Raw genomic sequence first — 24617 nt, forward strand, 5'->3', positions numbered from 1 at the left:
AACCAGGCAACAAGTCCACCTTTACCACCACCTCCAAAAGTCTCAGCTCAGCTTTCCCTGGAGTCATGGTTTCTTTGCATCTCAGACACGAACCCCATCTGGCCCCTGGCTCAGCTCGGGCACCTTGCCTTCACTATGGTGGTGCCACAGCAATGCCCCCTGACGTGCACGTCTTACCTACTTCCCAAGCTCGTCCCTGGGGACAAAGGAGAACTTGCGAAACTGTCCTCTCCAAGTATAAACATGGGAACCAACAGGCTGGGGAGGTAGGGACTGTCTCAGGCCCTTGGTCTCACCCCCTTGTCACAAAGTCATGTCTACCCGACTGCAGCTGCTGCCTCTGGGCTGGGAGCAAGGATCCTCCTATTGTCCCAGATGGAAACTAGGGCCCGTGTTGTACTGCTCTGGGATTCTCCTAAACTTCTCTGATTATTTCTGATCCTGACCGGTCTGGGGTTTTGAACTAGTGACACAAGACAGAACACCTGCCCCACCCCTCTGGGCCATTTGAGATAGAAACTAGAACCCTTGCACCAAAACACAAATTCATTCATGGAGCACTTCAAAGAAAATAGAAAACTATGCAATCAAAGAAATGACTGTATTCAAACACATTACTTTTTTAGTTCAGATGTTATTTAAAAAATTTTTTTTTCTGGGAAGGATATAATCTTAAAAGTTTGGAAGCGAGAGAGTAAAAGAGTGGGAACTGATTTAGGAAACCTGAGAAAGTTAAAATCCAAAGCAGCAATGGAGAAAACTGAAGACTCAACCCAGAATCTTGAAAAGGCGAGGGAACTGATAATATAGGCATTTCTAGACTAGGGGATAATGGTGGAGATAATGATAAGGAGGGTCATGGACAAGCTGTTTGAGAAGCACTTAATCCCCACTGTGTCCCCTCTCTGCCCCTCTCTCACACACCCATAGCCTTTCCTAGTGAAAGTTTGCCTCGTATTATCTGGAGAAAGTAAAACAGCATCTCTGGAGTCAGGAAGCAAAGTTGAGGGTACGTGTACCAAACTAACGGAGAAGGCAATGGCAAGCCACTCCAGTACTCTTGCCTGGAAAATCCCATGGATGGAGGAGCCTGGTAGGCTGCAGTCCGTGGGGTCGCTGGGAGTCAGACACAACTTAGTGACTTCACTTTCACTTTTCACTTTCATGCATTGGAGAAGGAAATGGCAACCCACTCCAGTGTTCTTGCCTGGAGAATCCCAGGGACGGGGGATCCTGGTGGGCTTCTGTCTATGGGGTCACACAGAGCCGGACAGGACTGAAGTGACTTAGCAGCAGCAGCAATACCATACTAAAAAGAAGTTAAATAAGAATGAAAGACTCATGAGAAGAAAAGTGTATATTAGACATTATGCTGTACATTAATGCATACTTTATGTTAGATGTCAGACAGTATTTTCCTTAAAATTATATTTTATATACTTTGTAATGAAGTTCTTAAGTTCAGATGTTCAATAATGAGGGGGAAAAGTAGTACAGTTTGAAAAACAGTAGTAGTATAGCTCTAATCTGAAATTCAGGGGCCATATGGCTTAAAGCTGATAATTCAGTCTATGTGACTAAGGTTTGTGATTATTGTGGTTTAGTCACTAGGTCATGTCCAACTCTTTGCAACCCCATGGACTGTAGCCTATCAGGCTCCTCTGTCTATGGGATTTCCCAGGCAAGAATACAGGCGTGAGTTGCCATTTCCTCCTCCAGGGGATCTTCCTTACTCAGGATCCAACTCGTGTGTCCCACATTGGCAGACAGATTCTTTACCTGGGAAGCCCCAAGGCGTATGAAGCAAATTCTCAAATTGCATGTTCGTTATTTTTAATTAAAATTATTCTTTTGATGAGTTACCTAGAATTTGAACATAAAGATAAATTTATGATAGACTTAACCAGTAAAAATGAATGCAATATAAAAATCATTTTAAAACATACAAAGTACAGGGTGAAAATAGCAATGTTAAAATGGAAAGGAATTAAAACTTTTTAAAAAAATAAATAAGAAAGCAATATTTCTCCCTGTACTAGCATTTTGTCTTTCAATAATGAATTCACACTTGGGCTTATACAGGAATTCATGCCACAAACAAAGAATGCCAACCAGTTTTTATTTAGCTCTCAGAATACTGTATCTTCTGAGAAAACAGATTAGTCACTGTCTTTATATTTATAAGCTTATTAAAACCAGCAATGATCAATGAAATCATCTCTGTTTAAGAACTCTAGGCTCATGATTAACTAAATTATTCCTTTTTCAGAGTAAACCCAGGATAGAGTTGCTACACCCTCTACTGATGGGACAACTGTTTGTATAAAAAACAGTTCTGGTTATCACATACATTTGCACCTGTGTAAGCAAAGCAAAGTTAATGGCTAATATGATGTGCAAACAGTTTATTTATCTCTACATAAGATAATCTAAAGTTTGTCCAACACAGGAACATTCCAAGATAGGCAGGATGAAGCTTATGGGTTCTTCTACTAACAACCTGAGTTGCAAAAGTTTGTCAAGCCGTCCTTTAAACAGATTTGATTTTAGCCTTGAGAAACTACTTCTTTACAACCATTACTCTTTATTACCATATCATCATGGCCTAATGTCCTTTCTTTACTTATGCTGTGGTATCTGAATCTTAAGCATAAAAAACAAAATTGGAGAAAGATAGAGGGCATTCAGATAATTCAAGCAAATAAACCATTTACTTGGTCTACATGAATATTCCAAGATAATTGTCTGAAGCTTCTATTCATGTTGGAGTGCACTCAATAAATACTTAGTTGAGCACCTGCCAAGTAAGAAATGTTGACACTGAACCCAATGAAATGGATTTTTGAATACACTGGCTATATTTACAAGCTGACATTTTCAAGCTAGCTAGAATGCTTCACGTGATGAAGGTTAAAACAAAGCACCTATAAGAAGTGGTTGCTTTATCATAATTTCTTTCTTTCAAATTTTGAAGTAATATTATTAATCACACTTCAGAAGAACATAAAATGAGTATATACAAGTTGTTTCTGTGCCCAGGGCAAGAATACATTGCAGAGTTTCAGACCTACCTCTTAAGAGATCGAATTCCCATTTTATCTCCTTTCCTGAAGTAGAGGGGATTGAAAAACACAACGTGTGAATTACCTATCATGTGTATATATGCCAAAGTGCACGTGTATCTGTGGTTCACTAAAGCACCAAGGTTATGCCACCAGTGTCCCATGCAAGAGCCTGCTTTGTGTACCCTGATGCCTCACACAGGGGCACATGCTGTTCCGCCTACCCCTTCACACATCTGGGCTCCAGATGCTGCTGAGTTCCCGAGGCTTTCAGCCTTGACCCTTCCGGAACCCTGCTTCATGTCTCAAACCCTGTCACTCCTCCACATGGAGACAGTCCTTGATTCCACTGCTGCTTCTGCCAGCCAATGGAAAAGACTAATTGCTGCTAACAAGTACTATTAATTTTCTACTGCCCCTTTTATGTCAAATACTTGTGTTTTGTTCTGGAGACAGCCCTTTAATCTAAAAGAAAAAAAAGACTCCAAGGGTAGGAATTCTAGATATAGGGGGAAAAAATGTTGGAATCTGGACCAATAAGGACCAATAAAGACCAAATCTCTCTCCTTTTTTTGACTGAAGTGACTTAGCAGCAGCAGCAGCAGCAGATCTTTGTTGCTGCACATGGGCTTTCTTTAGATGCTGCGAGCGAGAGGGGACTACGCTATAGTGTGGCACATGGGCTTAGAATTGCCCCAAAGCATGTGGAATCTTCCCGGACCAGGGATCGAACCCATGTCCCTTGCATTGGCAGACAGATTCTTAACCACTGGATCACCAGGGAAGTCCGGACCAACAGTCTTTTTGATCTTAGGAAGCTTTGTCTGATCTGTAGGGATGATGATACTGAACTTGGCTCTCTGACAGAAGCTGAAGCTATAGGGAATGCACTTTCTCTGAAATGAGGCACTTCCATTAGATAAGGCTGTGTTTGTGAATCTTACAGAGGGTGCCTATTTTTCCCACTCAAGTCTTTCTGTGTTATGGACTCTTCTCAGCCTGCAGGCATGCTCACATACTCTCCACCACACTAAAACTCTCTTTCCCTTAATATCTATTCCTTCTCAAGCCCCCTTGATAATCCTCTGTCTCTCTCTTTAGTACAGGCAGATCACCTCCACTTTCTGAGTTTCCCCACTACACCACTATTTATAAGTCGCCTAAGGCAGCAATCAACTTCCTAAGAGCCAAAGCTACTGGCTATTCGTAGTGAGCTAGGTTTATTCTCCTATATGAAATCAGGTTTAAATTAACTCTAAAAGATACCTAAAGATGGCTGTGGATTTGCATTTGCAGTAGTAGCCTTTAAGATGGTCCAGTAGCCATCCAAGACGTAAGTCACCAGCACATAGTTCCTCTGACCAAAGCACTAACCTATGAAAATTGCCCAAATTTACCACGTCCCTTGTGGCTCAGCTGGTAAGAATTCGCCTGCAATGTGGGAGACCTGGGTTTGACCCCTGGGTTGGGAAGATCCCCTGGAGAAGGGAAAGGCTACCCGCTCCAGTATTCTGGCCTGGAGAGTTCCATATAGTCCATGGGGTCGCAAAGAGTCGGACACGACTGAGCGACTTTCACTCACTCACTCAGTCACTTTTTCACACTACTATAGACCTCAGCTATGATTAATGATAGCCTTGTGATCTCAGGTTTTTAAAAAGATCTTCTGGAGCTAAAACCCCAGAAGTATTTCAGTCTGGTAATAAATTGCTAAGAATAGATTTGACTAGCTTGTTTTTGTGCAGGCTCTTGAATTTGTTCCAGATTCTTGATTCTGCAGCTGTTAGTCAACAGGTGAAAATGGATTCTGTAAGAAGAGCTACTATTTGAAGATTCTGAAATATTGTGACTCACAGATTTAAAAAAACAAACAAACTGGCAGTACAGATTTTAATTCCAACCTTTAGCAATGAGCTTCACAATAAAAAATAAATAAATAAGACATTTTCACAGCAGTTTCTGGACTGACTGACATGTATGGCCAGAGAAGGCATATCCCCTGACAGAAAATTCTCCACTGTCCACCTGATATGAGGTCAAATGAAGTAGCAACAGTCTCACCATACTGAGAAAATAGTACAGGTGACATGTGACACCATATCAGGGAAACAAACTTTCAGTTCTAACATTAATATTTCTACCTCCTCTATACTTTTGTAAAATTTAGATGAAATGTTGTCCTATATCATTAAACTGTGATTTGCTATGGGTAAAAAAATAAAAATAAACCGATTTGTGGCAAAACTAGGATTTCAGAATCAAGAAGTCTAGCACTGACCAGTTAGGAGAGTTTTTGAAAAGTTCCTAAACCTTCCCATGTTTCAGTTTTATCTGGAAAATAACATTTTTCCATGAAATTCCACACTTCTCAACACCATGAAGTATAAGCTAAGAATATTTCACCAAAAACTTAATTATTGGGGCAATAATAACTATGGTGTTGGAGAAGACTCTTGAGAGTCCCTTGGACTGCAAGGAGATTCAACCAGTCCATTTTAAGGGAGATCAATCCTGGGTGTTCATTGGAAGGACTGATGCTAAAGCTGAAACTGCAATACTTTGGCCACCTCATGCGACGAGTTGACTCACTGGAAAAGACTCTAATGCTGGGAAAGGTTGGGGGCGGGAGGAGAAGGGGACGACCGAGAATGAGATGGCTGGATGACATCACCGACTCTGTGGACATGAGTTTGAGTGAACTCCGGGAGTTGGTGATGGACAGGGAGGCGTGCTGTGATTCATGGGGTCATGGAGAGTCGGACACGACTGAGCGACTGAACTGAACTGAATTATACTAAGGGAGGGAAAAAAATGAGCATCTCTCAGAGTAAGTGTTTTGATTCTAAACTTTGCTAGCCAATTTCAGCTGGGATCATCAACCTTTTCAGTGTCACAGGCCCAGAAACCATGATAGGTGGGGCCACAAGTAATCAGATAAGACTTCCCTGGACATACATTCACAAATGCAATAAATACTCTCAAAAGTGACCAAATACATCCATTTTGGGGGTGACAGTTTCTCTCCTTAACCATCCAGTTTCTCTCTCTCACCAAAGAACAGGGTCTCCACACGTCTCTTCGTGTAGGGCCCTCACAAGGGGCCTCTTCTGAGGGGATATCATTCATATCGTAGACACTTTAATTATTAAAGATATTTTTAAAATGTATTATAACTTTGTTGGCTCCAAAGATGGGCTTGTTGTATATTAAGTGATAATGATTTTCAGACAAATAAATTATTTTTAAAAGTTATTCTTTAGGAGAGACGCCCGGCTCCCGGCGGCGCAGACGCGAGAGACGCCCGGCTCCCGGCGGCGCAGACGCGAGAGACGCCCGGCTCCCGGCGGCGCAGACGCGAGAGACGCCCGGCTCCCGGCGGCGCAGACGCGAGAGACGCCCGGCTCCCGGCGGCGCAGAGGCGAGAGACGCCCGGCTCCCGGCGGCGCAGAGGCGAGAGACGCCCGGCTCCCGGCGGCGCAGAGGCGAGAGACGCCCGGCTCCCGGCGGCGCAGAGGCGAGAGACGCCCGGCTCCCGGCGGCGCAGAGGCGAGAGACGCCCGGCTCCCGGCGCAACCGACCACGCGCAGAATCGTGGCTGAGAGGAGCTGCCCCGCACCCAGGGTTAGGGCGGTGGCCGAGAGGAGCTGTACCACGTCCAGGAGGCGGTGGCTGCTTGGGCACCGGAGGTCCGAGAGGAGCTGATCCACATTCAAAGCAGGAGGGGCGGCCTTGAGGAGATACCCCTCGTCCGAGGTAAGGTACAGCGGCTGCACCTTGCTGGAGCAGCTGGGAAGAGGTACTCCACGATCAAGTGGAATATAAGAATCCAGTGTTCTGGGGAGGAAGGAACAAGATGGCGGAGGGATAAGACGGCGAGACCACTTTCTTCCCCACAAATTCATCAAAAGAACATTTGAATGCGGAGTAAAGTCCACAAAACAACTTCTGAATACTGGCAGAGGACATCAGGCTCCCAGAAAAGCAGCCATTGTCTTCTAAAGGAAAGAGAAGAAATCAAGTCCCACCCACCAGAACACTGACACATGCCTCCCTAACCAGGGAACCCGGACAAGTCACCCGTCCAACCCCACACACAGCGAAGAAACTACATAATAAAGAGAACTCCACAAACTGCAAGAAGAGGGAAAGGCCACCCCAAGCAAAGCAATATAAGCAAGATGAAGAGGCAGAGAAATACCCAGCAAGTAAAGGAACAAGATAATTGCCCACCAACACAAACAAAAGAAGAAGATATAGGGAATCTACCTGATAAAGAATTTCAAATTTTGATGGTGAAAATGATTCAAAATCTTGAAAGCAAAATGGAGTTACAGATAAATAATCTGGAGAAAAGGATTGAGAAGATGGAAGAAAGATTTAATAAGGACCTAGAAGAAATAAAAAAGAGTCAATATACAATGAATAATGCAATAGATGAGATCAGAAACACTCTGGAGGGAACAAACAATAGAATAACAGAGGCAGAAGACAGGATTAGCGAACTAGAAGATAAAATTGTAGAAATAAATGAAACAGAGAGGAAAAAAGAAAAACGAATTAAAAGAAATGAGGACAATATTAGAGACCTCTGGGACAATGTTAAACGCTCCAACATTTGAATCATAGGAGTCCCAGAAGAAGAAGACAAAAAGAAAGACCATGAGAGAATACTTGAGGAGATAATAGTTGAAAACTTCCCTAAAATAGGGAAAGAAATAATCACCCAAGTCCAAGAAACCCAGAGAGTCCCCAACAGGATAAACCCAAGGCGAAATACTCCAAGACACATATTAATCAAATTAACAAAGATCAAACACAAAGAACAAATATTAAAAGCAGCAAGGGAAAAGCAGCAAATAACACATAAGGGGATTCCCATAAGGATAACAGCTGATCTTTCAACAGAAACTCTTCAGGCCAGAAGGGAGTGGCAAGACATACTTAAAGTGATGAAAGAAAATACCCTACAGCCCAGATTACTATACCCAGCAAGGATCTCATTCAAATATGAAGGAGCAATCAAAAGCTTTACAGACAAGCAAAAGCTGAGGGAATTCAGCATCACCAAACCAGCTCTCCAACAAATGCTAAAGGATCTTCTCTAGACAGGAAACACAGAAAGAGTGTATAAACTTGAACCCAAAGTAATAAGGAAAATGGCTACGGGATCGTACTTATGAATAATTACCTTAAACGTAAATGGGTTGAAATTTTCAAAAAGGCTAGGAAACAATTCTCATAGCCATCAATAGTTCAGTGTTGAGTTCATGAATAGTTTTTAAAGTTTGGGACAAACTGTAGTATTTGCTATTTGAAGTGCTATTTGTAATTGGCATATTACGATGTAACATTGGTCTTCATTTCCAACTTAAAACGCCTAAAAATGCCTAACAGGTTTTTAGATTTGTGAATTTTAGTTGAAATGTATTTTACGATGTTACTAAACCTACAGAAATATTGAAATATTTCAGAGAACTTATTCACTGTATATTTAATTTATTTTATTTATAAAAGTTATGAACTGTAGAAAGTTTTACTTGTTGGGTCAAATGCTTGTTGCTTCAAATGCTTGTTGCATTTGAAGTGCTAGTTACAAGAAAATCAAATACCTTCAATGTATAAATGCTATTAAGTTTTTAAAGGACTCTGGAGTATAAGTAAGTTTGTTTAAAGAAATTTAGTCTATTCAACCTGAATCAGCTCTGTCAAACATTAATTAAAAGCCTCATTTTAAAAAAATAAATAAATAAATAATGGTGGTGGGAGGGAGGGTTGGGAAGCTGGCTGGAGGTGGAGGTGGTGAAGTTTATAAATCTAATTAAAAATGAAGTTGCATTTCCATTTTCCAAATCCACCCATCCACCAGCGTACTGTGTCACTAGACATTATGTACGATTTTACTTTGCGACAGAAACCATTACATTTAAAAATTCATTACAGCAAGGTGAGTTAGACTCATGATGGATGCAGCTTTAATTCTGCCATATATTATTACAGTTAAAATGTAAATGATGAAAAATATTTTGTGCTTATCAGCATTTATGTGGAAATGTGTTTTACAGTGATATATGATGTTATATTTCTATTATTGTGATGAAAAAAAAGCAATACAAAAAGACGAAGTGTTTATTAAAACATGAAAAAAAAAAAAGAAATAAATGGTTTTGCAGCACTGAAGAGATTATAGAAAGTAAATAAGCTAGATCAGACCTGTTTTATGTAGTAATTTTATAGTTTATTTTAATTATTTCAGTTGTAAAATATTGTTATACTGTTAATTAGTTCTGATTGTTCATATTAAACTATTGTAATGCAAATAAATAAATAAAATTAAAACAAGAAAAATAAATAAATAAATAAAATAAAATATATAAACAAAAAGGTCCTACTATATAGCATGAGGAACTATATACAATATTTTGTAAGGAATTGTGATGGAAAATAACATGAAAAAGAATATATATATATATAAAAATATAAAACTGAATCACTTTGCTGTACATCAGGAACTAACACAACATTGTAAACCAACTATCCTTCAATTAAAAAAAAGAGAATTTTAATGAGAAAAAAAAATAAATAAAAGTTATTCTTTAGTTTACAAAAGAGAAATGAATCTTGTAATCAAATGATCTTGTTGACCTAACATCTAAAATCAACTGAACTCCTAAATAAAGAACTGCTGCTCTCATTGATGAATTGATTGGGAAGTATCTTAAAATTAGAGTAGATGTCTACTGAAATGAGCACACTGGCCAACTTTGAGTTTTTGATACTGTAGCTCTTATCTGCTTTTTATATCCTGTACTGAATGGTATGGTTGAATCATCCCATTTAAATCCACAAGTAATTTCTGTGTACACATCTGCATTCCTAACCCACAAACATTACACAAATCAGCTATTGTAGAATATTACGTTATGTTAATTATCACATTATTAGATATTAATATATAATGTTGCATAAAATAAAATATTTTACAGTAATTTCTTATTTGTTATGGATATTTCATTAGTATAGTGGTTAACTTCCTAAAATGTAATGCTTTTTTATCTACATTCTCCCTTCAAAATACTGAAATTTATTCAGAAGAGTAATTTGACATTTACATTGATGAAAACGTTTGCAGCTCTTCAGAAAAAATTAACTTTGTCACCATCAATCATCAGTGGAGAACCTAGGTTCTCAAAATTACAGTTTGTGAAAACTGTCTACAACACCACAAGAAAGACTCCCAAATCTTCCAGAGGCCATTCCTATAGGCTAGGAAACAAGAAATTTACAGCTAGTAAACAATGAAACAATGATAAAGAACTTCATTTCCATGAAATTGAGGGACATAATTATTACATAATAAATTATTCCATCATGACTTGAAATTCCTTATTGTGACAAAATCTGAACTTTCAGTTATTTTATATTCCATCTGTAATGGCTGTTATCACAAAATAATAACATATACTCATTTAATAGTTTCACTTAAAGAGCTCCATTTTCTGATGGGCAAGGGGATTGACTGTGGCCAGGGTCAACCAGTCTTTACTTGAACAAGCCCCCGCCCCCTTCCCTCCGCGCACGCCCCACCAACCCCCCACTTCCAAGGCAACATCCATCTTTCACGAGTGGTTTGCCCAGGTGAACAGGAAATCAGCATGCTCTACAAATAAAGATTGGCGCCTCTGCGACAGCTCTAAAGTGTACATTTCAATACACTGATATTGTAAGTTCATTACTGGAAATAGGGGTCTTCTTTTAACCGCAGCAAACAGATGTCCCTGTCTACGACAGTTTGAATCCCAAGTCGCTGAAACTGACCTGACAGATGGGTTGAAACAAGAGGAACAGAATAAAACCATGAAATGGCGATCGGAGAAGGCGGGGAGTTCCTAGGTGTCTGAGTCTCTCCAAACACCCGCCTCTGTCCACACAACTTCGGCTCAACAGGTGCTGCGTTAAGTCAGAGTCTGATCAATTTCGGCGTGAGCAGGGGAGACGCGGGGGGCAGGCAGGGGGGCGCGCTAATGAGTTTGTCACTGGATTCGGGGGGCACAGCGAAGGTGGGTGGAGAAGGAAATGGCAACCCACTCCAGTATTCTTCTTGCCTAGAGAATCCCGTGGACAGAAGACCCTGGTGGACTGCTGTCCATGGGGTCGCACAGAGTCGGACACTACTGAAGCGACTTAGCAGCAGCAGCAGCAGCGAAGGTAGGACCTTCCAACCACACGACCGTCGCAGGCGCCGCCGCTCGGGCGGGGCGGGCGTTTGGGACCCGGGACCCCAGGCCCCAGCGCGCATCTTCCTCCTCCCCACCCCACCGCTGCGCGCGCCCCCCTACTGCCCCTCGCGCGGTCCCCGCCACTCCGTTGCCAAGCAACGAGCTGCCCGGGCTAGAAGCAACCGAGCAGAATGTCTGGGAGAAGGGAAGGCAGTTGGGAAGAGGCTTGAGTAGCAGAAATGAGCCCGGGTAAGAGCCAGGCTGGGCTGGGACTGGCCTTTGAGGGGGCGCCCTGGGAGGTGGACGGGTACTGGAGAGCGCCGCCTCCCCGGCCCCGGCCCCTTCACCCCCAGAGCGAGTCGGGTCTGGGGTGCGGATCTACAGGGCCAGCCGCGCACCTCCGCCGGCCGGGAGGAAGGCGTCCCGGCGCCCGCCCCGCCTCCGGCCCAGCGCGCCCCCAGGTGGCCTCTCGGCGCGCCCGCGCCCCGCATGCCCAGGCCTCCTCTCCCTCCTCCCCAGGCCTCGTCTCCCTCCTCCCGGCAAAGCCAAAAGGCCCAAGCCCAGTGCTGTTTCGTTACAGAAAAGCGTCCTGAGGAAGAGGATGAGGTTGACTGCGTCCTCCTTTCAGCGTCCAAGATCCTAAATTCTTCTGAGGGGGTAAAGGAAAATGGTAGCAGTGAAACAGGTAAAAAAACAAACACCTCCCGGCCAAGCTCAGCCCGCAGTGATGCTTCTGCCTTTTTGCTGTAGTAAAACTACAAGAAATGACGGAGCAACCAGTACGCCGCCTAAATCCCCTGGCCCAACTGGTGTACGTCCGGTGACTGTTCGTCTGGTACTAACAGAAACTAACACGCAACATTTCCTCTGCGTCTGTCCTGAGCACTTAAACAGATCAACTTAATCCTCACAACAACCTTATGAAGTAGGTACGACTGTTCTTCTCATATTACTGGTGAGGGAGCTGAGAGAGGTGCAGACAGGCGAACTAACTCTCCGAGGTCACACAGCAAGTGACAGAGCCAGTATTCAGCAGGGCAGCTGCAAATGTCCAGGCCTCAACACACCAGCTACACCATACTGCTTCTCTGAATATCAAAGAAGAAATTGCTGATTTTTCTGGACAATCACTAAAAAGATACCGATTCTTTCCAAAAGAACTGTTTTTATAGTAAATTTCTGCGGACTACTGGGAGGGTGTTTGAAATAATTAACGAGCTGCAGTTTTCAAGCTCCATATAAACCATGAATAAGATGTGCGGGGGGCATCTGAGCACACTGAAGTTGGAGTCTGGCTTCCTCCAGAGTGACTGGAGGAGGCTCCAGGGCTCTCAGAGGGGCCTGGTGTTCGTCAGCGATGTCAGGGGAGGCGCAGAGCGCTGGGGGCGGGAGGCCGTCTCTAAACTGATGGGCCACGTTCGGATCTACAGTTGCCCCTAAGCCACATGGGACACGTGGCCCATCCCCACGCAGAGGGGCTGGGAGAAGTAACCGGAGATCTGAGGTCAGGACGGGTTTGTCCACCTTCAGAAACCAGGGCCCTTCACAAAGGCTTTGTCAAGGGCTCTGAAAACAGGGCTGGCGCAGCCACACCCCTGTAGACAAAGACAGCGGGATGCCCGTGACCACCAGCATAAGCCATATCTCAGTGGCCCCTACGGGGACGGTGGGCTGACCTGCCCCCTCTCCGCTCTTCTGAGCACCGCCCGTCTTCTGGGGGGAGGCCAGGCAGGCACCCCTGTGCAATGTGTGGGTGGGTGGGGGTGGTTCCAGAAGTCCTGACCCAGGGAGAAGTCCTCACAGACGTTTTAGACAGTTCTGCACCGCAGGGAGAGCGTTTTAGATCAGAAGAGACTGATGGACTTGAATTTTGCAAGACTGTGTATTCTCTAACGTGAGCGAGATGTAAGGCTCTGGAGGAAAATGCCAGTGTTCACAGAAAATGATGTTACATACAAAATAGCACATAGGCTTGGCTGAGAGAGCCTGTCTTTCTCGCTAGAACACGGTGGGTATCAGGGCAGGGGCTCAATCAGTGAGAGATAGTCCAAGTCGGGTGTGATGAAGGATGGCAGGGATCTGCTGCCTACAGCTAAAGATGAAACTCGGACGTGTGACCCTATGTTCTGCCCTCTTTCTGTTCTCTTAGCTACATTTCATCGTCACCAAGAGGTCTGTTCTTTGGGTACTGACCAACAGAACATTAACGTGATTTGCATAAATAACACTGAATTACAATGCCCTGCAACAGTTCTCAGGTCTCTGATTTTGAGTAGTTAATATATGAAGTGATGGAGGATATGGAATGTCAGAGGTGGGTGGGGAGTGGGCAATTTTATTTTAAACAGGATGGGAGAAGACTTCATTAGCAGATGACATCTGAGCAAAGGCCTGACAGAGGTCAAGGAGTCATCAGTGCAGATTTCTGGGGAAAGAACATTCCAGGAAAGAGAGGACAGCAGCTGCAGGGGCCCTGAGGTGGTAGGAGGCCTGGTATGTTTGAGGAGTAGCTAGTGATGGGGGCAGAATGAGCGAGGAGGAGGAGGAGGATGGCAGGAGGGTTCAGAGAGGAAACTGGGCTTGGCAGTTCCATGGACGATGAGAGGGCTTGTTCTGAGCAAACCAGGAAGCAGTGGAGAACTGGAGTGGTCATCCCTGCTCTCCATCCCAATTATAAATTTTAAATTTACCAAACCATCATCATATTGATAACACCCTTGCTGCTACAGTAATATTAGTAACATTTTCTTGAGTACTTACTGTATGCCATGCACTGTGTAAGGCTTTGCCTAGAAACTAGACATTGGTCCCTCATGGCAAGCATCTGGCGAAGTCAGGATTCCAGCCCAGGCAGCCTGGCTGCAGAGCTCCCGGGACAGTGCCTTGTGCAGGGACATACCCTCCCCTGTGCCCTACATTTCCCCATAGGATTTACTCCCGTCCTACACACTCTATCCTCTGTGCCCCTCACTAGAAGGGAAGCTTCACATGGGCAGAGATGTTGCATGTTTTGTTCAACTGTAAAATTGCCAGCACCTTGGACAGTACTTGATAGATAGCAGGTGTTCAAAAACAGTTGTTACATGAATGAATGAAGGCTTGGATGGATGGAGCAGCTCACAAGGCTTCAGAAAACAATTCCTTCTAGGAGTGAATGGGAATTGCCACAGCAAAACTCAGTGTTTGAACCTGAGAATTAAAAAGCTTCAATTACAGAGTATCTAACATCATATATAGACTTATTACCACATCGCATTTTTAAAATCCATCTGTTCTTCCTGCTCCGTTAGCTTAAAACTTTCTTAAAACTCCGTTTCCTTAAAACTTTCTCTATATGTTGAATGGGCTGCCCTGGTGGCCCAGTAGTAAAGAATCCACCTGCCAATGCAGGAGACTTGGGTTTGATTCCTTGGTGGGAAAGATGCCCTGGAGAAGGAAATGGCAACCCACTGCAGTTTCTTGCCTGGGAAATCCCGTGGTCAAATTTGGTGGGCTACTGTCCAAGGGGTCAGACATAACTTAGCAACTAAACAACAAAAACACGTCTACTATGACATAAGCTCCTTTCGACTTTAGAATAAATTCCCCATATCTTTACCTAAATTATCTCAAAAGGCATCCTGTTGCAAACTATCTTGTTTTTAAATTCTGACATTTAAATATGAAACAACTAGAGAATTTAAGTTGAATCTAATCTGAATAATGTTTCTTTCCATCTGAATAGAGATTAAGCCTCTTCAGGACTGGCACCACATCCTCTACTTAAGTCTAAATACTTCCCAGTATTGTACGTTTAGCAAGGACTTAATAAACTGTGACGTGTGATTCTGTTCCCTCTCCTGTGCTTCATTCATAACTTCTCTTCCAATTCTAGAATCACGAAATCCTATATGGTTCTTTAAGTATTGATGAATTTTAAAATTATCTTCTCGTTGGGAGTAAGGAGCAGCCAGTGTCTCTGAAACTCATAAGAAAAATAAAAAGTTCTTTTGATAGCTTTTTAAAATAAATGACTCTCTGCCTACCCTGTATCTTCACTGAATCATTGGAACTTTGCTGGAGAAAAACACTCACTTCTGAGTCATACTGTGGATCTCAATGCTATTTGGAAAAGTTACTTTATTTCCCCAGAAAACATTTTATCAGGCCCTCTCCAAGATAACTATTTCACTTTTCTTGTTTCATGAAATCGCCAGCACCTCTCACCACTACCTCTCAATGGGCAATATAATCTCATATTGTACGAAAAAAACTTAGAAGCAGTCAGACCCAAACACCCTGACCCTCAACCTTAAATTCTGCTAAGCTACCTGGCTGTGTCCCACATTCTCTGCTGCCCCCACTTCTGTGGAAGGATTGTCCTTGTTCCATCACAGGCCACTTCCTCCAGTTCATATCTCTCCTGGAATTAGGCAGTTCTTAACTTTGGCCTCATTCTCCAGAATTATTCTTCTCCATTTCCACTACATGATTTCCACAGCAAGCAGGTAGATGAGACTCTCTCAAGTTAAAAAATTTCTTGGACCTTCATATCTCTTCCCCCAAATGCCGGTCCCCACTAGGCACCTTATCCACTGCCACAGTAAAGCCAGAAAATGCTGCCTATATATATATCCAATGCCACAAACCTCCACCTTCCACAGGAGAACGAGACGGAGGGAGGGAGTTCCATGTAGAAGCCATCTAGAAAGCCCATGCTCTTTCCTTAAGATCTGCATTCGGCTGTATCTCTTGACCAAGTCTTTGGATTTCTTTTTGCCCCACATTTTTTACTCCATCTTAGCAAAAGGAGTCCTTATATTTAGCCCTAAACTTGCAAGTCCTAGCTAGACAAAGGAAATCTGTGCAGAAAAAGGAGGCTGTTGCTGTGGGCAGGAAGAGATAAATTTGTGAATAGGAAATCCATTAAGAATAAAGCTAAAGGCTGGGAATATTTACAGCAATAATATCTTTGGGTTTAAATAGTTTTGTGAGAATTATAGTTACAGAACAAAGTGTGAACATCATGAAACATGAAAATAATATCACTATCAAACATCATGACAACTGGGGAGCAGGTGTGGGAGGAAGGGTGAGGCCAATTTTCTCATCATTTACTCCATTTTTTGGCATGGATGGAGTAAATCACACTGAATATTCACATCAGAAATGTATGTTATTGGCAGATGGCTTCTTTACCTGCTGAGCCATCAGGGAAGCCCCACTTAAAACATAAAATTTCCAATCTCTTAATCCATTTCATGACCCATTTCCAATATTTTCGAGGGCTCTCACAGGAAATAATCTCTCACGTAGTGAGTAAAAATCTGAATATTAGCAATAAATTTGACTTTTAGCAGTTTTATTTTATCAAATATGTCTAATATTATTATTTAAAAGTAGAATGCATAATATGATCCTATTGATTGAAAATCATTTGTTTTTTTTCCACATATGTATCTAGAGAGCTGACTAAAGGGTAGGTACCTGAAGTTTTGTTGTTGTTGTTGGTTTTCAGTCGCTAAGTCGTGTCTCTTTGTGACCCTATGGACTGCAGAACACCAGGCTTCCCTGTCATTCACTGCCTCCTGGAGTTTGCTCAAACTCATGTCCATCGAGTCAGTGATGCTATGTAACTATCTCATCCTCTGTCACCCCCTTCTCTTCCGGCCGTTAATCTTTCCCAGCATCAGGGTCTTTTCCAATGAGTAGGCTCTTTGCATCACGTAGCCAAAGTATTGGAGTTTCAGCTTCAGCATCGGTCCTGCCAATGAATATTCAGGGTTGATTTCCTTTAGGATTGACTGGTTTGAGCTCCTTGCTGTCCAAGGTACTCTCAAGAGTCTTTTCCAGCACCACAGTGTGAAAGCATCAGTTTTTCAGTGCTCAGTCCTCTTTATGGTCCAGCTCTCTCACGTGTACATGACTATTGGAAAAACCATACACAGCTTTGACTATACGGACCTTTGTCGGCAAAGTGATGCCTCTGCTTTTAATATGCTGTCTAGGTGTGTCATAGCTTTCCTTCCAAGGAGCAAGCATCTTTAATTCTGGATGGTGGGATTCTAGGTGATATATTCGGAGAAGGAAATGGCACCCCACTCCAGTACTCTTGCCTGGAAAATCCCATGGACGGAGGAGCCTGGTAGGCTGCAGTCCATGGGGTCACTAAGAGTCGGGCATGACTGAGCGACTTCACTTTCACTTTTCACTTTCATGCATTGGAGAAGGAAATGGCAACCCACTCCAGTATTCTTGCCTGGAGAATCCCAGGGACAGAGGAGCCTAGTGGGCTGCCGTCTATGGGGTCACACAGAGTCGGACATGAGTGAAGAGACTTAGCAGCAGCAGCAGCAGCAGGTGATATATTCATTTTTCATTTGCATTTTGATCTATTATTATTTGAGTTCATCAGAAGAGGTTTTTTTATTTATTTTTAAAATTATTTATTTTAATTGGAGGCTAATTATTTTACAATATTGTAGTGGTTATTTTAGTGTTTGAAGAACTTTGGGATGCCTTACAGGACTGGTCCAAACCTTAACTTGAGTTCCTTTTTTCCTCTCTGAGATGAACGTTTCTGACTACCATTTTATTCCCAGTAAGCTGCAAAGCTGAACAGTAACCAGATGGACTCAGTGTCCATCCCTGCCCTGTGATGAAGGTGGGATTCTTCAGTTGGCCAAATGACTCCAGGTTGTGAACCAGAGCTGCTCTCTCAGTGATAAGGGCCAGATTGGGACGGGATGGGAGGGAAGATGCTTTGCAACCAGATTCTATAACATCTGACAGACTTCCATTCCAAAGGAGCTATGCTGAACTCTTTAGAAACCTTCTCTTAAACATCAGAAATTGCCAGCCTAGGCGGAACATTCTAATGTAACCCTCATTTCATTCAGGACATGTTTTTAAATTTTTTTAAATAAAAATTTTGCATATGTCATGAAATTTGCAAACATTATATAGTCTCTCCCCTGCTGCTGCTGCTAAGTCACTTCAGTCATGTCCGACTTTGTGTGACCCCATAGACGGAAGCCCACCAGGCTCCCCCGTCCCTGGGATTCTCCAGGCAAGAACACTGGAGTGGGTTGCCATTTCCTTCTCCAAAGTGTGAAAGTGAAGTCGCTCAGTTGTGTCTGACCCTTAGCGACCCCACGGACTGCAGCCTACCAGGCTGCTCCATCCATGGGATTGTCTAGGCAAGAGGACTGGAGTGGCTTGCCACTGCCTTCTCCGAGTCTCTCCCCTACTTTAGATCAATGATCTGTTTTTTAGGAAGGAACACACGGATCTTTATAGCACTCTGCTTAAGAACATGACAAGACCTATGTTCTATTAATCCAAACTGTTTTCCAGATTAAGGAAGAAAAACATCGCATGGCTGTTTCGTAGACACTGAGACCTCTATAGTACTTTGCCAAGGGTCTCCCATCATATAAGAATTGTTCATTTTTATACCAAAAATCATATAGTTTATATCCCTGAGACAAACAAAGATATCGAAGTTTCAGAGTATTCTAAGTTTGGTGTTACAAATTAATGATTTATTATAAAAGTAAAACCACTGTTACAACCTCAAGTAGGTGCAGTATTTTAAGTCAGATGAAAATTATTGAATTCGTTATACAGGTAGCACTGGGTTTATCCTAATGTGGACATCAGTCTTCTCATTATCTCTTTGCCTCACCATCCAAGAAAGCTAAGAGACTGCTTTCCATTAACATTGTTTAAAAATAACAATTAAGAATTAAATCACACCATTTTTCAATTTTACTTTTTAGAACACAGCTGTGTATCAGAATCAGAAAATCAAATCCAACCACAATCAGCATTGAAAGTGAGTATATTTCATTTTACTTCCTCAGAAAACCTGTGTAAAGTCGGAGTCTGGTCTTTCTCAGAATACTGGAGAGTGAGCAAGAATGATTAAGAATGTAAGCCAGCCACCTCACCCTCCACATGATCCCTGTAATAGGCAACTTTGGGGGATATTTTTAAAAAATTCTAACAAAGTGTGCATTCATGCGTGCTAAGTCGCTTCAGTGATGTCCCACTCTGTGCGACCACATGGACTGCAGCCTGACAGGCTCTTCTGTCCATGGGATTCTCCAGGCAAGAATACCAGAGTGGGTTGTCATGCCCTTCTCCAGGGGATCTTCCTGACCCAGGTCTCCTGCATTGCAGGCAGATTCTTTACCGTCTGGGCCACTAGGGAATCCCATAACAAAGTGTATGTTCACCTACAGATGTTCAATTGCATCCTTGTATAACTTTGTTATAGGCTCTTCAGCAACAACTGGAATCGTTTCAGGCTCTCCGAATACAGACTCTGCAAAATGTTAGCATGGTACGTTTCTTTTAATTTACATAGAAAATATCCAAACTGAGGACACCATTGTACATGTCTAAGCTGACGACCCCTAACCTATTGATTACTTGAAAATAAATGTAATAAAATAGAGCTGCAATCTATTCTAGACCCCAAATTTGGAGGAAACTACATTTTGTTATACCTGTATTTAAAAAAAAACAAACGTATGTTTAAACTGTTGCCTATATACAGTCTACAAATAGGGACTCTCGTCATAAGTGATACAAAATCTAACTCAAAGGAAGGAGAAAGTGCACTTTGTTAGCTCTGGTAATGAAAACCCCAGGTGTAGGGCACCTGGGGACGGCTTTATCCATATGACCAGGACTACATCATCCGAGAATCAGTCTCACTCCTTATCGTGGTTCTGCTTTTGACAGTATCAGATTCTCAGACTCCAGGTAGTAGCAAAAGGGTTGCTAAAAGTTCTGGCCTTTATCTTTCCAGACTCCAATTTAGAGAAGAGACTGTGCTTTTGCTCTCTCAGCAGTTTGCCCTGATTCTGACGGCCCCACATGCATTCTTGAAAGCAGTCCCTGTTCAGAGGGAGGCAGCGCTCGGACTGGTCACATGCTCACCCCTTGGAGCTGGAGGTGGGCTCTCTACCACCACCAAAGGCACAGGGACTTTATCCAGAAGAAACAAGGGGCAGTGTTAACAGGACAGGGTGTGGATACTGGGGGCACAGAACACAACACAAACAGCTAGAAGCCCTATGTAAACTGCATCCTGATATTCCTGTACTAGAAGCAAGTGCAGGAAACGGGAAGAGAAGATAAAATCCTCCTGAGGCTGACACAGCAGATTCCATTCTGATGACAGCGATCAAGGATCTCTGATTTATTCAAAAATGTAAAAATCAAACATCTAAAGTTATTTTAATTCAGAAGATTTTACTTTCCTCAGTTAAGTCTTTCTGATTTTATAATCACATCGCAAAAGCATACTTTTCTTAAAGATTTCGTCAATGACAGAGATTACAATAAGTTTAATTTATATTTTATATGGCGGCCAATAACTTTTATGTGTAGGAAATTTAAAGATATCTTTTAATTATAATATGTGTTATTCTTGTGCATTCATAAGTTTATAAATCAAGGTCTGATATTCTTAATTTGTCTTTTAAAGGTACAGTCTGAAATCAGTGAAATATTGAACAAAAGTATTATTGAAGTAGAAAACCCACAATTTAACCCAGAAAAAAATCTAGTATTCGGCACACACAATGAAGCGGCTTTGGTATGTTCTTCAACATAAAATCGTTTCTACACTTAGGTTCTTCAGAAATGGTATTACAACCTTTGATATTCATCTTTACATTCTCCCCTTCTTCACAGGGTGACTGGATTATCAGAGGTGAAAATAAGGAAACTCCTGTCCTGAAAAACCTAAAAGATGTATGTTTACCTCCTCCATACTTCTACAATTTTCTTGTTTCTCTTAGAAGAGCATATGAGGGGCATTTGGCTTAGTCCAGATATGTAAAGATTCCCAAGTAAACTGAAATGCAAGGCAGCTTTTACAGCCTTTCTGTCCACTTATGAGTTCTCCTACTTTTAGGATTGACTTAGACCTAGAGTGAATTCTCTAGAACAGGTCCAAACCAGAGTCACTGTGTCTCCACTCATTAGAACTCACATTTCCAGAACAGTCACAGCCCTAGATACACTTGAAACCAGGAAGACAAGCTAAGGTTGACATACAGAAGGAATGAAAATTTTCATTTTCTTTAAACTTCCCTTTGAACTATGGCTTCTCTCTTCCCCATCAATGTATGATGAGAAATGCTGGGTTTCTATTTCTGAAATTGAGGGGTTGGCCCTGCTATCTCACTACTTACGAAAATAAGTATAATTTCTTAGCACACTGTGAAGACCAGAGTTACAGATCTCAAAATAACGGTAGATTTTCCTGCAGAAAATGAATCATACTTGTTAGGCTTCTCTGTTGAAGAAATGGATAAAATGTTTATTCTGGTTGTAAAAATATATCCTCCCAAAAATATTGTCTTAATTTGTTGGTCATGTAGCAAATGACAGTACATTTATGGTGTGATTTTAATTTTTCCTAGCCTATAGAGAATCAAGAAGAAACCCTTTCTACAGAGAAAATTCATCATTTTGAGGATTCCAGGACTCTTCATTCAGCAGAAGAAAAATTCAGTAGTGATAGTATTGACAGTCTTCCTCAAAGTATAGATGTTCCATGCCAGATAAACTTCAAGGACATATTAACTCTGAGAACTTCGACAGATAATTCAGCTTCAGAAAATTCTGACAGGTTGAAGAATTATAATAACTTTTGTAATTTTCTACCTAATGCACCTCAAAATGGGATGTCTCAAGCTGAGACGCTAATTCTGGATAAGTCCAGAATGACAATGCCTTTTCTCAAGAACGGATTTTGTGAAAATTTAGATGATATTTGCCATTCCATCAAACAAATGAAGGAAGAGCTTCAGAAGTCACATAATAGGGAACTGGCACTTACAAACGAACTGCAGACTTTAAAAGCTGTTCCAAGGCATGGGAATTATGACCTGCCTCCCATTCACAAAGAAAAAAACAAGTTTATTAAGGAAGAAAATATTGAAAGTAACTTAAATGAAGATATAAAATCGAAGAGAATTTTGGAATTAGAGGCATTAGTAAACAAATTGCTCCCACTTAGGGAAACAGTGTCAAAATTCCATGTGAATTTTTGTAGGAAATGTAAAAAATTATCTAGAAGTGAAATACACAGGGGAAAAAGGAATGAGAAAAACAATAAAGAAATTCCTATCACTGACAAGAATATTGCCGATTTAAAATTCCATTCCAGAGTCCCAAGACATACATTGGCATTCTTTGACCCAACAAAATATGAAATGAAAGACAAAGAAAAACAACCATTTACAGTAAAACGAGGATCAATAATATTTGAAAATGAGAAAACATCCAAAGTCAATTCTGTTACTGAGCAATGTGTAGCAAAAATTCAGTACTTACAGAATTACTTGAAAGAATCTATGCAAATACAGAAAAAAGTAATGAAACTAGAGAATGAAAACCTAACCCTTAAAACAAAAATTAAACCTCTTGTCTTTACCACACAATCTCTGATACAGAAAATTGAAATGTATGAAAAGCAACTTAAGACATTGGTTGACGAAAAGAATACTCTCCAGTCAAAGTTAACAAAAACAGAAGAAGATGGCAAAGAATGTCTTAAAGAATTGAAAAAAACAGTTAGCAACTATAATGTTCTCCAAGGACAAAATAAAACCCTCGAGGAAAAAAACAGTCAACTTTCTTTGGAGAATCAACAAATAATAGAAACATTAGATCAACTAAAAAGTAAGGAACACAAAACTCAAAGTGATATGGCCATTGTCAGTAATGAAAACAAACGATTGAGCACAGAAATGGAATCAATGAAAACAAATATTCTATTGATACAAGAGGAAAAAGAAATGTTAGAGAAAAAAACACATCTGCTTCTAAAGGAAAAAGGTGCCCTGGAAAATGAACTGAAAGAAAACCACCTAGAGATAGCGCAGCTAAAAGAGAAAGAAAGATTGGCAAAAATCGAACAAGAGACACTTCTTCAAATAGTAGAAACAGTTAAAAATGAAAAGCTTAATCTTGAAACAACCTTACAAGAATCTACTGCTGCGAGAGAGATGATGGCAAGAGAAATTGAGGATATTCAAACGTACCAATCTACCACGGAAGAGAACTTTCTGCAAGAAATAAAAAATGCAAAGTCAGAAGCAAGTATTTATAAGAACACTTTGTCAGAAATGGGCAATGAATGTGAACTGTTATCAAAAATGGTAATGGAAATTAAGACCGATAATCAGCTTCTAAAAGAAGAACTAAAAAAAAATAGCCAAGAAAGTATAAAATTTGAAAATAGCATCAGCAGACTTGAGGAAGACAAAATACTCTTAGAAAACTATGTAAGAAGTATAGAGAATGAAAGGGACACCTTGGAATTTGAGATGCGGAACCTTCAAAGAGAATATTCAAATCTAACTGAAAAAATCTGCAGTTACCATATTGACCTCTCAAAAATGGGTCACGTTTCAAGGAAAGATAAATTCCATTTTGACATCTATGATATTTATGAAGACACCTCTAGTCCTGGGAATAGGCCTTTAGCCCTTGGTTTGAAAGGTATGTATATCTTGGTGGATTCGTAGAAATGTGTAAGATTTCTTCTGTCTATCAGGTTTAGCCAGAGGACAGTAATAAGTTGAACACTATTTTTGTAAGATTTGTATCCAATTCATTACACTGTGGAATTACTTAGAGATTTTGGTCCTTTGATGAGATGTGTTATTTATACTACTTCTATATATTGTATATGGCTAAAGCAACTTTGGTAGCAAGCAGGAAATTTTTTTTAATTATTATTTTTCCAAGGTACACTTAGCAGTCCCATCTTTTCAAAAATTCTTTTTTTTCCCCCCAGGAACTCCGAGTAAACTGTATCAACTGCTTCCATCCAAGACATGTAAATAAATTTCTGAAAACAACATTTCAAAATCTTTCATCCGGGTACTTTTTTCAACAAAAAGTTTTAAATTGACCTCCACATATGATCAGGATTACCTTATAATTGATTGGGCCAGTTTTTAATTAGAAATTGGAATTAGGTATATATTCCCATGCTGTCGAGAACTATAAACACCTTGAGACTTTATCCAGTTTGTAAGCTAATGTGTTATATATAGCCTGACACGGTGTCATGGCTTCCAGTGGAAGACAAGAGAATCCTGGGTCAGAGACAAAGGAGCTTGTTGCTCACAGCAACAGCGGTAGGCAGAGTAACAGCCCTTTCCCAAGGGTTCTCCCAATTCCTACAGGCAACATGAAAAAAGCCACCCAGCGGTAATTACAAGAGAAAACTCTGAGCTTTTCCTTTAAATACAATAACAGGTCAAACAGCCCTTTTAATGTCTTTATTTGCTAATTCCATCTTCTCTACCATTATGGGGCTCATTTC

General features: G+C 41.3%; 1 protein-coding gene across 1 annotated transcript; it reads left to right on the top strand.

The window, feature by feature from the left end:
• The first annotated feature begins 135 nt into the window (after positions 1–135).
• CCDC110 (coiled-coil domain containing 110) lies at positions 136–24145 on the top strand. The gene is made up of 10 exons (XM_055416428.2): positions 136–235; positions 10962–11006; positions 11169–11267; positions 11859–11963; positions 19039–19094; positions 19539–19604; positions 20757–20867; positions 20966–21025; positions 21700–23785; positions 24084–24145. The coding sequence occupies exons 1-10, from the start codon at positions 136–138 to the stop codon at positions 24131–24133; spliced, it is 2778 nt and encodes a 925-aa protein (XP_055272403.2). The 3' UTR covers positions 24134–24145.
• Positions 24146–24617: the final 472 nt, after the last annotated feature.

The sequence above is a fragment of the Moschus berezovskii genome, chromosome 26 (assembly GCF_049115385.1).
Source record: "Moschus berezovskii isolate FMDL1 chromosome 26, NW_MosBer_1.0, whole genome shotgun sequence".
NCBI classification, from domain to species: domain Eukaryota; kingdom Metazoa; phylum Chordata; class Mammalia; order Artiodactyla; family Moschidae; genus Moschus; species Moschus berezovskii.

What these genes read in the sequence shown, in the direction of transcription:
- CCDC110 (XM_055416428.2), top strand. Translation starts at nt 136, where the DNA reads ATGGTGGTGCCACAGCAATGCCCCCTGACGTGCACGTCTTACCTACTT. An exon ending in CAGCAGCAGCAGCAGCGAAG is followed by an intron (nt 11,268 to 11,858) that starts GTAGGACCTTCC and finishes GTTTCGTTACAG; the next exon opens with AAAAGCGTCCTGAGGAAGAG. An exon ending in CTCTGCAAAATGTTAGCATG is followed by an intron (nt 19,605 to 20,756) that starts GTACGTTTCTTT and finishes TGTCTTTTAAAG; the next exon opens with GTACAGTCTGAAATCAGTGA.